Source organism: Phacochoerus africanus, chromosome 14 (genome assembly GCF_016906955.1).
Source record: "Phacochoerus africanus isolate WHEZ1 chromosome 14, ROS_Pafr_v1, whole genome shotgun sequence".
NCBI classification, from domain to species: Eukaryota; Metazoa; Chordata; class Mammalia; order Artiodactyla; family Suidae; genus Phacochoerus; species Phacochoerus africanus.
Genome location: NC_062557.1, coordinates 20,465,238 through 20,481,806, shown reverse-complemented (window position 1 = coordinate 20,481,806; position 16,569 = coordinate 20,465,238). Strand labels below are relative to the sequence as shown.

The 16,569-nt window shown below is 50.0% G+C and overlaps 1 protein-coding gene across 3 annotated transcripts in view; it reads left to right on the top strand.

Moving 5' to 3' along the window:
- ATP6V0A1 (ATPase H+ transporting V0 subunit a1) overlaps positions 1 to 16,569 on the top strand; it is a 59,199-nt gene that overhangs the window by 39,988 nt on the left and 2,642 nt on the right. For 2 of the 3 annotated variants that reach the window (XM_047756659.1, XM_047756658.1), the window contains exons 17-20: positions 14 to 121; positions 5,048 to 5,155; positions 10,726 to 10,843; positions 11,148 to 11,319. In XM_047756659.1, coding sequence (XP_047612615.1) covers positions 14 to 121; positions 5,048 to 5,155; positions 10,726 to 10,843; positions 11,148 to 11,319 — 506 coding nt within the window. Of the gene's footprint in view, positions 1 to 13; positions 122 to 946; positions 1,022 to 5,047; positions 5,156 to 6,050; positions 6,069 to 10,725; positions 10,844 to 11,147; positions 11,320 to 16,569 lie in introns of all 3 variants that reach the window. The other variant, XM_047756660.1, reaches the window with a different exon arrangement.

Genomic DNA, 16,569 nt, shown 5'->3' with positions numbered 1-16,569 from the left:
TCTTGCTTTGCAGAAAGGAATTCAGTGTTTCCTGGTAGTGGTTGCACTACTTTGTGTACCTTGGATGCTTCTGTTTAAACCACTAGTCCTTCGCCATCAGTATTTGAGGAGGAAGCATTTGGTGGGTGTATTTCTGTTGCTGAAAGTTACTGGATTTTTTTTTTTTTTTTTAAAGATCAGGGTGATTCCTCATTGGATATAATGAGTTGTACATAAGTCTCTATTCTCTTAAAATGCATTTGTGGTATATCCCAGCATGAACACTGAACCTGCTGAAATGAAAAAAGAAAACAAAGCAAAACTTGTAATTGCTGCTCAGACATCCAGATTCATCTTTGAGTAGCCCAGTTAGAACAAGTCATAAGGTTTTACCTTTCCTGCTCATGCTTTACTCACGCTGTGCTCAGCAAAATCCCAGCCTGGGCCTGTCTGGATGCAGCATCAGCCAAAGCAAGGCTCTAAGAGCTGCAGACGGTGAACCCACTCATGTGGTTTGCCTGGGCAACCACAGGGCTGACGCTGAGACGTTTTCTTTTAAAACAAGACCGTGATACTTTCACCAACCAAAACATCCGGGGGAAAAGATTTGATTTAAAGCACACTGACTTTTTTTCTTTTTAAAAAGCAGCATGCATATTTGTGTTTACTTAATGTATGTGTGTGTGCATCTGGATTACATACACACTGAAGTTGCCAAATGTCCATTTCTGGCTATGCATTGAAGCTGACCTGTTACATTTCCTGGTCAAGTCCGAAAGATCTTGTTGCATGACTCATATATGGCTGTTAGAGTGTTGCTCCTATTGGAGAGCAGCTGAGCTACAAGACCCTCCTTCTCCCTTTCTGACCATCTTCATCCTTCCATGTCCCCTCCATTCATCTCCCCTTCCACCCCCTCCCTCTTTTGTTTCCTCCTCCCTTCCTCTTTTCTTCCCTTCACTATCAGGAAGGGCAGCCTGTGGAGGCCCCAGTCAGCCCAACCCCGAGCCAACAGGGACTAGAGGCAGCAGCGGCTGCAACAGTGAGTGAATTAAAACCAGCAAACCATCACATTTTGTTTAAAGAGGTGGCAAACAGTGCAGCAGAATTCTTTTCAATTATATTGAGAGTGTGGGACATGTGCGCTCTTGGAAAGTATGTCCTTGTTACTCGTTGAGACGATGACAAGATTTCCATCTCTTAGGAAGAGATTCCAATATCATCTTTACCATTGGTTTGCTAAGTTTCTATTCCACATGTAAGTGCAGTCATGTCTGTGGAAGCAAGGTGGTTGTTATACCCTCTCCAAGTCCCATCATCTTCATCCAAGAGGGCAGCTCTTGGACTCATCCATCCACTTTCATGTATTTTTGTGACCATGTATTGGATGAATTTTTTTAACATGGAGTGAGAACATCTCTGTGACTCTTGAGTTGATTTCCCTGCTCTTTAAAGTTCTGCTTCAGAGTGATGCTTGGACACTTGGTCCATCTTAGCTATGTCTTACTCTCTTTCCAGTGGAAACATATACGTGTCTACTTTTTTGTGAGAGACTCAGAAGCCCTGGTGTCCTTAGCTGTTTGTTCATTGAGACCTCCTCCCTGCCATGTGTCTCCTGTATACTCTGCATCTGGTGTAATAACTGAAGTCATCTTCTGTTTTGATCTTTCCTTCTTCTCGTCCTGACTCATGATTCAGTAACAGCACTTTGTAGTTAAGCATTTCAATATTTGTCCTTAAAACATGTCTTAACCAAAATCGTACAATGTACTATCATAGCCCAGTCTGTTCTAGGTACTGAGTCAATAAGATTTTTTTAAAATCTCGCCAGTAATGATTATGCTCATGTACTATTGTATTCTACTAGCATCACACGCCTTTAAATAAATGAAATATTTAGATGGATGACCATTTCCATTAGGTGTTTCTGATCAGAAAAACTGCTGTAATCATCCTTCTAAAAACTAGTATAAAAGGGCTATTATTTTGGATCAGAAGATATTTAAATGTTGCTGCTTAAAATTATTTTCAAGTGGGGACTCTCTCCTTTCTTAAGAGAAATTAAAAACCACCTTAAGCACATATTCTCTGTGTATCGGCATTCTTTCCACGTGCTCTTCTTTCTGCTAGTCTCAGTTTATTTAAGATGGGCTTCTGCTGATCAGTCCTAATCCTTGTCAATCCGGTATCCTCTTCTATGATACTATCCAAGCTAAAAGTCCCCAGTCTGGAAACCGGCACATTCAGAGGTTCTTCTTAGCCCACTGGTTCTTTAGCCAAACATCTGTTTTTGGAGAGCAACCCAAAAGCTTCAGGACAATCATTCTACAGCAGGGGCCCTGGATTCTTGACCTCAGAGGCTAAGGATGTGAACACTGATCTGCTTCTGTTCTCTTCTCTGTCCTCTTGGTTGTCTGTAAGCAGTGTTTCACAGTTTGTTTTTTCTTTTCTTCTTTCTGCTGATGTGTGTTTCTCATCTTCCTTCCTGTAACTCATACTCCCTCCCTTCCGAATGGACAGGTAGTAGTGTCTGGCTGGGAGGCTTAACCTGTCTGCCCCTCGCTACATCTGCCCATTGGGGAAAGCTTCCGGAATGACTTTCTGCTTTAGGCCTTAAAGCCTGAAGCCTGCCTCCTCAACCCTCAGACCTGTCCCAGTCCTTTGAAGTCCTCTCCTGTCACCAGTGTTGTGCAGAAGGTACCCCTGTGTTGCCCTTTTGGCCCACATTTTGAGAGATCTCAGGTGTAATATCTTCATGACCTCGAGGTGCCGGGGCTTCAGTGGTTCCCAGGTATGACCACACATAAGAATGGCCTGGTGAACTTTAAATTTGTTTCTTGGGGCACTAAAACAAAACAGCTAAGTGGAAGAAGACATAAAGATTGCCCATAACACCATGACCCCGACAGCCCCCTGCTGACATTAAAAAATAAAATTGAGGCAACAGGTGCACTTGGTTAGAGATGCAAATAGTACTGAAAGTGAGAGCCTCCCTGTTCCCAGCCCTCTGCCTCCCAGGGTATCATTGACATCTGGGGGGATTTTGCCTTGCATTTTTTTTCTGCATAAACCAGCATATATCTATCATCTATCGATAGAAATATGTATATGTGTATGCACATATATATAAATATATATATAAAACACAGTATATGTATATATACACATTAGCAGTTGTGTTTTAAACTTTAGCACTCTTCTGCCCTTTGATTTATTAAATTTTTTTAAATTTAATGTATCTTGGAGATTGTTTTGAGGTGATACTCGATCTTATAGTTGCCTAGCGTTCCATAGAACATTCTGTTGGATGTGCTAATATTACATAATCGTTCTCTTGTTGATGGTCATGTAGATTGTTCCCAATTCTTTGCTATTCGAAATAACATAGAAAACAGCCTTATCCATGTATCTTGATAAAACTTCACATAGGCGTAGATGTTCCCAGCAGTAAGATTGCTGTCTGAAAAGGTGCATGCATTTTTTGTGCATGCCTTTTCAATTTTGAGGGACAGTTAAAACAATCATACAGTGTGTACTTGAAAAAAAATATATTTTTTCTTGTCATTTGCCTTTTTAGGGCCACACCCGCAGTATATGGAGGTTCCCAGGCTAGGGGTCTAATCAGAGCTGTAGCCGCCGGTCTACACCACAGCCATAGCAACTCAGGATCCAAGCCGCGTCTGCGACCTACACCAGAACTCACAGGCAACACCAGATCCTTAACCCACTGAGAGAGGCAGGGATCGAACCCTAGTCTTTATGGATACTAATTGGGTTCTTTAACCACTGAGCCACGATGGGGACTCCAAAATATTTTTTTAAATATGAATTTTCTAGACCCCACCCCAGACCTACTTACTAAACTGACAATTTCTGGAGGCGATATTTGAGAACCTCTATTAAATGAAATTCTGCTTTCAAGATGATTCTGATACCACTGGTTCTCTGACCAGCATGTGAGAACCACTGCTAGAAGAAGAGAGAGAATTTGCCCAACCCCTCAGGGTTGATGGTTATATGCTGTGGTCAGAGGTGCACACCGCAGCTGAAGCTGCAAGCAGGGACCTTCAGGTGGTTGACCAAAGCCACTTGCATTTGGTTTGTGCTGCTGCTCGGAGGCCATTTTGCAGGAGAGCCGACTTTGAACTCTTGCCTTGTTTAGTTCCCCTAACAGAAACCACATGAAGTAGGTCTAGGAGCTGTTTCTTCAGCTCCTTTTCACTCTGTGGCATGTTAATGCTAATTTTGGTATCTGTCAGTCATAACCCCAGTTCTGCCTGTTTTTTTTTGTGCCCAACAAGTCCTTTTGCCTCAGCAAACCCAAACTTTTCCAAATCAGGTTGACTTAGAAATTCTGATTCTGGAAACCCTGCATTTGGGGAGCGAGGAACAGCAAGCGCCCAATCAGCATCTGCCGGCGGGCCTGTGAAAGAGCTGTGTTAACACTCCAGAATCCTCCAGTGAAGGAAAGGAGCCTTTTTTATTTTTTTTTTAATTCCGTATTCTGTAGCTACAGGCCCTTTTTTTTCCCTTTGGTGACCTAGGAAGTCCTTTGTTCCTGGGCAGAGACCCAGTACATTTCAGGGAGAGGTGTTGCTGGAACTCTTGGGCTCCTGTTGAAAGTGTATCAGACCAGGTTGCAATCACCATGCCATTTGGCTCCCCACCCTCTTAGAAAGTCTAATCTTTAGTTCCAGAAAGACTTGGGCCATTGAAGTCTTTACAGATAGAGCTGCGCTTGCTAGGAGAGTCTGTTTGTATTAAGCTTTTCATTCAAGCAGGATTCTCAGTTGCATTGGCCAAGGCGTCTCCTGATGCAGCAGGCACAGCCTGTTACTTCTGATCAGGATGAGGTGGTAAATGTAGTTGGGGTGGGGCCTGGGCGGTGGTGGCTGGGGTGGGAACAGAGGTTTGGTCTTGGCTTGGCTTGTTCGATGAGTGGGTTTTGTTTTTATTAGAATACATGCTTTTCAGAGGTTTGTATGTACTAACCATCGCCGTTCCCCACCTCACAGAATGTCACATTTAAAGCCCAGGCAAATTCTACTCTTTCTGTTCATCTATGTAGGGAACTCTCAACTTTGGTGGGATCAGGGTGGGCAACGGACCGACAGAGGAGGATGCTGAGATTATTCAGCATGACCAGCTCTCCACCCATTCAGAGGACGCAGAGGAGGTAAGATCAGTGGTGCGGGCTTCCTCTCCTTCCACCTTGGGTCAGCCCTAGTCTTGTGTACCTAAGTGGCCTCACTCCTGTCCACTCTTTGAGACATGAAAACACTAATACTGAGGGTCAGCCTGCCTTCTGGACCTCTTAGGGCACCACAGCTCCTTCCAGTGGCCCCTGCTCTAAACTCCAGGTGTTGCCTGCAGAGTCTGCAGCAGTCTTGTTCTGTTTGTCCGGCTCCTTGGGTTCCAAGAGGCCCGCAGGACTCTGCGTGCAGATCTCAGGCACGGCCCACTCTTCATCCTTGGCCCCCACCCCCACCCCCCACGAGTGTTCCACTTGGAACTGTAATCAGTGGTACTTTTGAAGTCCTGTTCTATTCATGTGCTCTTGTTGCAGATGTTTTACTTGAGCCTTAAGAAAAATGGCATTTGCTTGCTCTTTAGAGGGAGAGTGAAGTCAAGCCAAGCTAGATTTTTCCTTACGCCACCACCTGCAAGCTCAGTTTTTTAAAATCCAGTCTCCTTGCCTGACTGCTCATACTACAGAGGCCCTTCACTGAACTTTTGAACCTCATCTAGTCATTATGTTCTTTTTAAAGCAAATAGAATAGGAGTTGAGGACCCAGGGAACTGGACTTTGCAGTCTGACCACGACTGCCATGTATATGACTTTTTAAAAAAGAAATTGCAAGGCTTGGGATGCCTAATAAGTACCTTAATGCTCTAAATCCTGCTGATTTTGCTTTCTGTGTATGCTGCGGAGGCTTGCCTCCAACATGTTAGACCATTTAACGTTAACAGACCCCACCCCAAACAGAGAAACAATCCGTAGCCTTGTGCTCGTGACTTATAACCTTGTGTGTGGCGCGGCTTCCCACTAAGTGTGAATTTGTGTTTTCAAGCCTACCGAGGACGAAGTGGTAAGAAACAAGCTGGTTTTGGCTTCATGTTTATCTGGGGCTTCTCTTCCCGTCCTTGTGATCACTCTGCTATTTGGGGCCACATGTGACACCCACGTATCCTGCATCTCACTGGCCATTTCTAACCAGTTTGTGAACCCATGTTCTGAAAAAGCTCATCTCCATTAACTGCATCTCATATCAGTCACCTCTGTCTTTGTTTCATTGACTTTGCTGATCTAATGCCTTGAGAATGGCTTTACAAGAGCTACAAGTAATGTCTGCACTGGCATTCTTGAAGTGACTCCCCTTGGGGGTGAAATCCCATTGGCCTCTGCCTTCCTCTCCTGTGATGTTATGTATGGTCGCTCTACCCCTGGGAGTAACAGTTTCCTCCCTGCTCCTCTGAATGCTTGCGAGAAAGCTAACCCTTCCTCCCTGTCCGAGATGCAGCCAGCCTCTTCCTGCTGCCCTCATCGGCTTGATGCTTAGAGAATGCTGGACCTTCGCTTGGGGTCAGCTTTACTTCCCTGTGACCCAGTTGGGAGGTAGACAGCTTTCAGAAGGAGTCTTTGCCTCTCAGATGCATCCCAGGAAAAACAATCCATCTGCATGAAGGGAGTTCATATTATACCAGCCACAGAGAGTAGAAAGGAAATTGGCTAAAGATTTAGGCCACAGCCAGAGTGGAAGACCTTCTAGCTCAGCAATAATTCATTTAGCAATATACAAATTTGAATTGGATTTTTAATAGGACATGCTGCACTGTTTGCATCTTCCTCCAAAACCTCTCTAAAATACCTCAACCTGCGAACCCTCCCCTTTCCTGGCTTTCCTGGGCCTAAGCGGGCAGTGGGATGGGAATGGGAAAAGCTTTGCTGTTCTGTGTGAGGGCAGACAGCCCTTGGTCTTCCCAAAGGCCAGGGAGGCTCCTTTGCTGGCATCCAGGAACGTCTATGTCCAGGGCCACTCCTCTGCGCACGGTTGCAGCCTGAGCCTCCTGGGAGGGCCTGGTGGGAGTATGTTCATGTTAGTGCAGAGCCCAGCCTTCCCAGAAGGGCTGCCTCCGGCAATAGGGCTCTTCCTAAATGTCTGTCTAGTTGAGCACCAATGCCCTGGTCCTGTCAGCACAGTCCTTGTTTGTAGCCATGTCCCAGGGGAGTTGACATCCAGATGAGACGGATGGGAATTCGGCCTCCGCAGTCTCGGCCCCCCAGCTCCCTCAGAGGTTCAGTTTCCAATAGCTTCCTAAGTAGTTAGAACATTTTACCTTCGTTAGGCACATACGCGGTCTAGAGCTCTTCAGCCAAATTCAGACAACTGTCACAGTGACCCAAATACGCCACAGGTGGAAGCAGCGGTCCCTCTCCCTGGGGGGCACTCAGTCCAGCTGCAAACCAGAGCCAGGCCAGTTGATTGGGAAATCCTTGAAGGCTGTCACCATTCAGCAAGGGTCAGCGGGACCTCTCCCTACTGTGTCATCTCACCAGGTACATTCCTCCAGCCCATCCATTCATTCACCCTCCATGTGCCAGCCACTCTTTTTAGTGCTGTAGGAACGGAGAGGAGAAGTCATAGTCCTTGCCGTCAAGGAACTCCCAGACAAATTGAGACAGTCTGGGTGGCGGATGCTGTGATCAGGGTGTGCCCAGCATGCTGTGCGAGCAAAGAAAGAGGACATGTAACAGACCCTGGGTGGGCTGGGGGGTGTGGGGGAGGAGACCGGGAAAGGATTCCCCAAGGAGGTTATTACCAAGGTTAGTCTGGTCAAGAGGAATCTCTGTGGAGGGAAGGAGGGGATGCAGACCCATCGGTATATACAGTTGTCATAAGGACACAGGGGCCTGTGTCAGAGGGACACATTTAGGGGATAAACATGTATTCAGCTTGGCTGGAGCCAAGAGTTGGGGGTCAGGGGACTGGTGAGAAGTGCGACTGGAGTTTGGCAGACACCTGCCGTCGCAGAGTGTTTGGGTAAGGAGGAGCATCAGAGGGCGGTGAAGCTGCAGGTAACAGAGTGGGTGCCACTGCTGAGATACCCTAGTGGAGGTGGCAGAGGATATACTGGACGAGGAGGGACACAGTCTGGAGACTAACTAGTCTGACGGGAGTCAGGAAAGAATTGAGAGGCCATGTGCAGTGGGAGTTGGAAAGGAGGGAACCAATATGAGATTAAGGAAGTAAAAGCTACAGACCTCAGTGCCTTCATGAATGTAGGCAGTCAGAGTGAGTGACTTCCAGGTTTGGGTGCCCGGGCACTAGTAGTGACCCTCTAGTAGACGTGGGACAGGGTGCAGAAGTAGGTGGTGGTGGGGTCCGACGAGAGCAATGAGTTTAGTTTGGGAGGAGAGTTGGAAGCTCCTGTGGTGCAGCAGGAGGTGATGGGGCACAACGGGTTGAAGACAGGCAGTGCGGAAGTGGTGTCCATTGGGGGGGGGGGGGGTCCCTCCATGGCCGCTGAAGGCCTGAGCGGCAGTGCTACAGGAGACGTGTGAGGGCTGAGGCAGGAACCCCCGCATTGAGGGAGCAACCAAGGTGGAGGCTGAGAAGGACCGTCCAGAGAGGTAGGAGTGTCTCAAGGGGGGGGAGGACAAGGTGATAGAGGCAGACACTGCAGAGGCTCAGGCAGGACGCAGAATATCTGTTAGACCCTCCGGGCCAGAGGGGAGGGTGAGCCACCAGGGAGGTGCGTGGAGCCCAGAGGGCAAATGCCAGGGCCAGGGCGCAGGAGGAGGAGGCGCAGCCGGGCCGTAGTCTGACAGGGCGTCTGCAGCGGTTCACGGTCAGTTGCAGCTATTCATGGGGCAGTGACAGACTCCCAGGTGCTTGGCTGGTCCTCCGTTAATTCTCACCCCACTTCTTGTTTTCCTCCAACATGTAGGTAAGAAAAGTTGCCGAGGGTTACAAAGCAGGAAGCTGGGAATGGTGGAGAGGAGAGAGGGAAGCTTCCTCTGCCATCTCTGTGCTTTTTTTGTTAATGGGAGAAATTCAAGGTGGAGTAAAAACGCTGAAAGGGGCTGGTTCCAGGGGTGCCCCGCAGTCACCACTTTCGTTGAGCTTTGGGTAAAGCTCTGTGCTCCTTGGAGCCATGGTCCTGTCCTTCCTCAGCACGGGCTCTGGGACGACAGCCAGCAGTGATGGCCAGAGCTCTTAACGGCATTGTTGGGGTACCTAGACTCACCCTGGTTTTCATGGTAACTAGGAGGCTTGAAGAACCTGTTTCGGAAGAAAAGCCCAGAAATACTCTGGGTGTAGATAGTCAGAGGTGAGGGAAAAGGGTGGTCGCCCAGAGATGGCGAGTTGGAGCTGGCCCCTCTCCCCACCAGCACACCTGTGAGGCCCTGGCTGTTAGTGCCTTACCCGCCAGCCCTCCTCTCCTGCCCTCATGTGATTTCTCAAGGCAGTTCTTTCTGGTATCTTTTGGGGGTGAAGTCATGTGAGTCTGGAAAGAAACTGGTGAAAAACAGACTCTGGCCTGTGGGCAGGGCAGGCTGGGAGGCCCATTAGGCAGCAGGCCTCTGCTCCTGGGGGCCTCGTCTGGGCCGGGTGGGGAGGCCCCAGGGAGGGGAGCAGCCTCCTGGCTTTCAGTGGCTGTGGCTCCCGGAAGAGTGAGAGGCCAGGAGAAGCACCTGGCACACCAAGTGTGGCACCCAATGCACTTCTGCAGCTGAGCTCAGAGCAGTCCTAGGAGGAAGCTTCCGGACGCTCGCTCCAGTCCCTGCCCTTTGTTCTGGAAGTAATTTTTGATGTTGAAAACTGGAAGAAAGTGAGTGAAGAAGAAAACAAAAACAAAATAAGTGTCCTGTTTGGTCTTCATCAATCTGCCCAAGTAGGAATTTATAAAACTTTAGGAGTTCCCGTCGTGGCGCAGTGGTTAATGAATCCGACTAGGAACCATGAGGTTGCAGGTTCGGTCCCTGCCCTTGCTTAGTGGGTTAAGGATCCGGCGTTGCCGTGAGCTGTGGTGTAGGTTGCAGACTCGGCACGGATCCCGAGTTGCTGTGGCTCTGGCATAGGCTGGCAGCTACAGCTCCGATGAGACCCCTAGCCTGGGAACCTCCATATGCCGTGGGATCGGCCCAAAGAAATAGCAAAAAAAAAAAAAAAAAAAAACTTTTGCCAGAATGTCGCTGCCAAAAGAATGTAATCTTTTCAGAAGACTCAAAAGTAAAAGGAGGTGATTTTGCTGCCACCATGTTGTAAAAATTAGTGGCTGCAGAGGTTTAGTCTTCTCCAGGCAGTTCCAGCCTGGTGGCTTGTCCCCTGACACGCAGCCCCAGGAACAGCCCTTCCTGCCCTCCTGGCTCATTCAGAGCAGGGGCTTTGCTCTTGGGCACTGGAGGCAGAGGTCAACAGAGCAGGTGCTGCCCAGCAGCTGTTTTCTCTGAGAGCACTTACCTCGAGAACAGTCCACGCCTGACCTGAACGCCCAGCGGGAAGGAAAAGCAAATGCATTGAGAAGGACTCATTAGGATGTAGTTCGTTAAAATGTAGTGTATTGAGAGGCCGTGGGGTGTCCAAGTTGGGGGCTGGGCCAAGCAGGATATCTGGGGACGATGGCATAGCTGAAATCCCCACCAGGGGCTCCTGGTCCAGGTTGCCGTTAGTGCCAGTGCTCAGACCCCCGCACATTCCCCTCCCAGCCTTATAGCTTCTCTCTGGTTTCCTCCCATGACAGTTCGACTTTGGAGACACCATGGTCCACCAGGCCATCCACACCATTGAGTACTGCCTGGGCTGCATCTCCAACACCGCCTCCTACCTGCGGCTCTGGGCCCTCAGCCTTGCTCATGCTCGTGAGTATATTGCTCTCAGGTCAGGAACTGTCTCCCTCTCTCTGCACACTCCGGGCGGGAGGGGGTGGGGGCGGCCCAGCTTAAAGAGATCAGAAATTTCGCAGAGGCTCTGGACTTACTGACTCCTAAATCCAGGGAGAGGAATGTCCAGAGGGGAGCATCAGTGCTTTGCCAGCTTAGCTGGTAAGGCCGCAGGAAGCCAGGGGTGAGGAGCATGCGGTTGAGGGAGGGCAGGGCAAAACGCAAGGTGCAGCGGCGCCCCGGCCCGACTGAGCCGCCCGTCGTGTCTCTCCTCGCTCCCCAGAGCTGTCTGAGGTGCTTTGGACCATGGTGATCCACATCGGCCTGAGCGTGAAGAGCTTGGCCGGAGGTCTGGCGCTGTTCTTCATCTTTGCTGCCTTCGCCACCCTGACCGTGGCCATCCTCCTGATCATGGAGGGCCTCTCAGCCTTCCTCCACGCGCTGCGGTTACACTGGTGAGGGGCAGCCCGGGGCCGGGGCCGTGTCCTTAGCTGCACTGTACACTGAGGGTGGTTTTACTCCTGTCCGGACTCCAGGGCTGCTAGGAAGTGTCTGGTTTCACATCCTCACCCCCAGGGGCCTCCTTGGTAGTGAGCCTCAGGAAATGTCCACGGAAGAGCACAGCTCACTTTCCTGGCCTCCGGCAGGGTTCTCTGAGGAGTGCTGTCAGAATTCCTCTGTTGTCTTTAGCCTTCTTTGTTGCTTTTGATTATGGCTTAAAAAATCTGTTGGGTTTTATTTGTTTATTTGTTTGTTTGTTTGGGGTTTTTTTGTGCTGGCATGTAACTTTCCTATCTTCAGAGCAATGAAAGCCGCTCTGGAAGAGATTCTAAGTCCAGGAAAGTGCTAGAGCACACTGTGCCCTCATTTTCGCCCCTAATCTGGCATCATGCCAGTGTCTCTGGGTGGGATGCCTGGCAGCTCTCTATGAGCAGGGGGTTCCTGATCCCACAGCATGTAGCTCAGTATGCGGAAGCAGCTTCTTCAGGAGGGCAGGTTTTGGATTTGTTAGGGTGTGTGTGTGTAGTTTGTGGCTCTTAATGGCTCTGCATGGAGATTAGCTCAGTCACAGGGAGCGGGAGAGCTGGGATCTGGTCTGGACTGTGACTCCATGACCTCAAGATAAAGTTGCCAGATTTAGAAAATAAAATTCCAGAGCATTCAGTCAAATTTGGGTTTCAGATAAAGAATGAATAATTTTTTTACTACAAATATTTCCCTAATGTGCATGGGACATACTCATACTAAAAACTAGGCATCCTATGCTTTAGCTGCCCTCCCTCAAAGCCCAGTTCTTTTTTTTTTTTTTTTAAATGTCTTTTTGCCTTTTCTAGGGCTGCTCCCACGGCATATGGAGGTTCCCAGGCTAGGAGTGTAATCGGAGCTGTAGCCGCTGGCCTGCTCCAGAGCCACAAAGCAACGCGGGATCTGAGCACCATCGGCAATCTACACCACAGCTCATGGCAACACTGGATCCTGAACTCACTGAGCGAGGCCAGGGATCGAACCCGCAACCTCATGGTTCCTAGTCGGATTCATTAACCACTGAGCCACACAGGAACTCCAAAGCCCACTTCTTTGAGTCTCCAGTTCCTCCTGTACATTGTGATTCTCCCTCTCTGTTTTGGGTCCAGTGGCTCTAGAAGCTCTAGACCCTCTCCTCAGAGAAACACCCCCCCCCCTCGCAGTGTGTACACACTCAATTTTACCAGTTTAGGGGCTCACAAACTCACTGACACTACCTCCGGTAACCCCTAGGCAACATCTGTGGTGTTGATGATCTCAAGGTCAGACGGGGATTTGACTTTCTTTTTCTGTCCACTTCTCCAAACCTGAAGAAAACCAAAATCTGAACCCTAGAAACCTCTTCCCCAATTTTTTTTTTCTGTCTTTTTAGGGCCATACCTGCAGCATGTGGAAGTTCCCAGGGTAGGGGTCAAATTGGAGCTATAGCTGCTGGCCCACACCACAGCCACAGCAACGCCAGATCTGAGCTGTCTGCAACCTACACTGCAGCTCATGGCAACGCTGGATCCTTAACCCACTAAACAGGGCCAGGAATCAAATCTGCATCTTCATGGATACTAGTCGGGTTCATTACCACTGAGCCATGAGGGGAACTCCTTCCCCACTCTTCCTATCTTTGTTTTTTCTACTGGCTTGGTTACAGCTAAGCCTGCTCAAAGATTCTGCCATTTGTCATTCTAAATCACAGAGGGGAACTGGGAGGCAGGTGAGGGCGAATTGTGGCTGGGACTTACTCTTCCCTCAAAAGCTCCTTTAGAAGAATCTGTCCTCATTGCTCTCTCTGGCCTGGCCCCTCCTGCTGCTTCCCCCTCCCCACCCAGCTGTTGTTTACCAGCAAGCCAGGAGTGAGCGCGGCTGCCTGCGTGGCTCAGACTGCTGGCCAGGGACCACTCTCAGCTTATCAGCACACGCTCTCCCCAGCACACTTCCTCAGCCACTCAGTGGGAGGGGACATCTGTGCTGCCAGCTTGTGGTGACTCACTTTTTCTTGCCCTCTTGGCTTCCTTCCTTTTCTCTTCTCTGTCTCCTGAGCCCCAGGCTTGAGGGAGCAGTTACCACCCCACCTTGACTCCAGCCCACATGGGGAGCCTTCTGCCTCCTCCCTGGGTGGGTGGGGAGCAGTCAAGGATCCAGAGCAGAACTGTCAGAGCAGGAGCCAGGCACGACATGATGCCAGGAGGGCCACCAGGGCTGGGGCCCCACCTCCAGAGTAAGCTGAAGTAGCTGGGAGTCATGGTTAGTTGCCAGAAGGATTGCTTCTTCCTCAGGATCACCTGTGGCCTTCAAGGGACAGCATCTTCCATGTCCTCGTGAATGACCCAAGGAAGGGAGGAGTAGCGAGAGAGCAGGTTCAGAATCAGATAAGCCAAGTTGGAATTCCAACTCTGCAGGCACTGGCTGGGTGACCCTGAGGAAAGCATTTACCTCTCCGAACCTCACTTTCTCTCATGTGAAAAGCAAGGAAAATGTTCACGTGACAAGGTGGCTGTGATTAAATGTGAAATAATGCACAGACCAAGCAACCGTCACGGTGCGCCCTCGTGCATGTGCAGATGGTGGCTGCCCTGTGGAGAAGCCTCTGGCCGTGGGCCCTGTAAAGATCTGCTTTCAGTCTCTTAGAAGGGAGACCCCATGGGGCGGCATGTGATACCACCTGAATGCCTCTCAGATGTGGTTGGCAGGGAATGTGCTTGTCAAGCATACCATTCTTGCAAGGGGTGGGGGGGATATTAGTGGAAATATCGGGTGGAAGAGAAAAAACAGTAAAAACTCCTTTGTACAACTTTCAGAATCCTATCATTGGAGGCCTGTTTGAAGCATCTTCCCCACCACGAAAAGAGTGAATGACAGAGTTCCCTGGTAGTACAGCGAGTAAAAGACCCAGCGTTGTCACTGCTGTGGCTCGGGTCGTAGCTGGGGCCTGGGTTCTGTCTCTGGCCCCAGAACTTCCAAATGCCTTGGGTTCTGCCAAAAAAAAAAAAAAAGAGTGAATGAAATTGGTGCTTGTGTGCCCCCTCCTGGCCGAGTGTGGATGTGCCTTGAGGATTCCTGGGTCCTCTCAGTTCGGCAGGACTGCAGGGATTCCTCTGAGGGGTGGGAACAGCTGAGCCTCCTGAAAATGGCTGCAGGGACATTGCTGTGATTTTTCCTGGCGTCCAGCTTGGCGTCTTCATACCTGTCACTTTATCCCAAGTGTTCAGCTTGGGTTTCTTGATGCTGATGCAAGGGCTGCCCCATTATACAAGTTCTGAATCTCTTCTTGGGGACAAGAAGAAAAACATCTGATTTGATAACGAGAATAAACCACAAGTCTGAGGTTCAGATTGGGTCATGAGGAGGTGGGTGACCTATTTGAAAACAGCAGTGAGCAGGTTCATGCACCAGCCTGCTAATTCTGTCTCCTCCTGAGTTACGTCTCTTTTCGTCCCACTGCCCGTGTGCAGTGGCCTGCTTGCCTTCCATAGTGAGATGTCTTTTCCTGCTCATAAAAGGCAAAGGCAGGGCTATGATTGTGGTTGTAACTGTGGACACTGGACCAGGGTTCACAGACAGATTGTTGCCCTGTGGCCTCTCTTCACAGGAGCCTCAGCCGCCTTACCCAGCAGATTGCAGTTGCACATGCACAGACTGGTGGCTAAAGGGACAGACTTGGGAACCAGTTTGTTGTAAGGAATGCAGTGGCACCACAGCAGGACACCGCAGGGTGGCTGAGGGAGTGGCTGCTCAGGAGGATGAGAGCACCTGAACTGTAGCCCCAGGCTGACCTTATCGCCCTGGCACATGGGCCATCAGCCAGCTGTGTGTCCCAGGCCTGGCACTGCTCAGAGAGGGACAGAAAAGGTAGCTGGCATCTTTCTGCAACTGCGTCCCCTCGGTCACACCCCCACAGGAAAGGGAAGAGGCCCAGACTTTACCCCTTCATTCATGCAAGAAAAAGTTTCTGTCACATAGCGGGAGTGCTCTCTCCAAGGACTCCCAGTTAGTCCTTCTGGGCCCCTGGGTGGCCTTTGTCAAGTGTTGGAGCTGGAAGGGGTGACAGCTGACTGCCTGAGGGCTCTCACATCTTTTGAGTCCTGAGATGGATTTTAGTGGCCTGGGGTGTGGCAGGGCACTGGAGGCACGCCAGGAAGAGCCCCTCAGGAAGGAAGAACTTGCAGGGCAGCCCCCAGGGCCCTCCTTTCTCAGGAAGCACACGTTTCCCTGGCTGGGAGGGGAAAGAGGGTGGGGAGACCAGCAGGGCCCATGCTTTCCAGCTTTGTGTTGGGAGCCGGGTGAGCACGGCTGAGAGGGGCGATGGAGTCAGGCTGGTGAAGGCCCCCCTAAGTCCCTAACCTTGAGCAATGGCTGGTGGGAGAAGTGGTGTCAGGGGCTTTATCAGAGGCTGTCTGTCCCCTGATGCAGATGAGGTAGGCGGGGGGTCTGCCAGAAGAAGAGTGGGCATCCAAAAATATCTAAAGCTTGTCTATTCACCATTGTTTGGAGTTAGACTTGTTTGTGTGATTAACCAGCTAGGTCAGAGTTCCAGATCCCTCAGTGACCTGAAGGTAATTGCCCACTATCTGGCTGTAAATTTCATGAAATGACATACCATTGTCATATTCAAACACAGCCTACCCAACATGAAGAATTGAGTCTTTTTTTTTTTGTCTTTTTGCCTTTTTTTCTGGGGCCACTCCCGCAGCATATGGAGGTTCCCAGGCTAGGGTTCTAATCGGAGCTGTAGCCAACTGCCTATGCCAGAGCCACAGCAACGCTGGATCCGAGCTGCATTTGCAACCTACACCACAGCTCATGGCAACATGGGATCCTTAACCCACTAAGCAAGGCCAGGGATCGAACCCTCAACCTCATGGTTCTTAGATTCGTTAACCACTGAGCCACGACGGGAACTCCAAGAAGAATTGAGTCTTAGCAGCAGTGGGCACGAAGCAGGAACCCAGCACCCTCCCTCCGCTCCCCCCCCACCCCCCACCAGGAGGCCTCCGTAGCTGGAAGGTCTTCTTGGGATGTTGGGATGTGAAGCTGAATCCTGTGACTGACTTCAGTTTGAAGTGCCCCCTCCTGGATCCCATTTTCTTGGGTGCAGCTGTGGCCGAGGCACCAATAGGGATCCTCCTCTGGGACGCTTTGGCATCTGCGCCCAGCCCCTGGAATGTGAAGCTGGGGAGCAGCCTGCC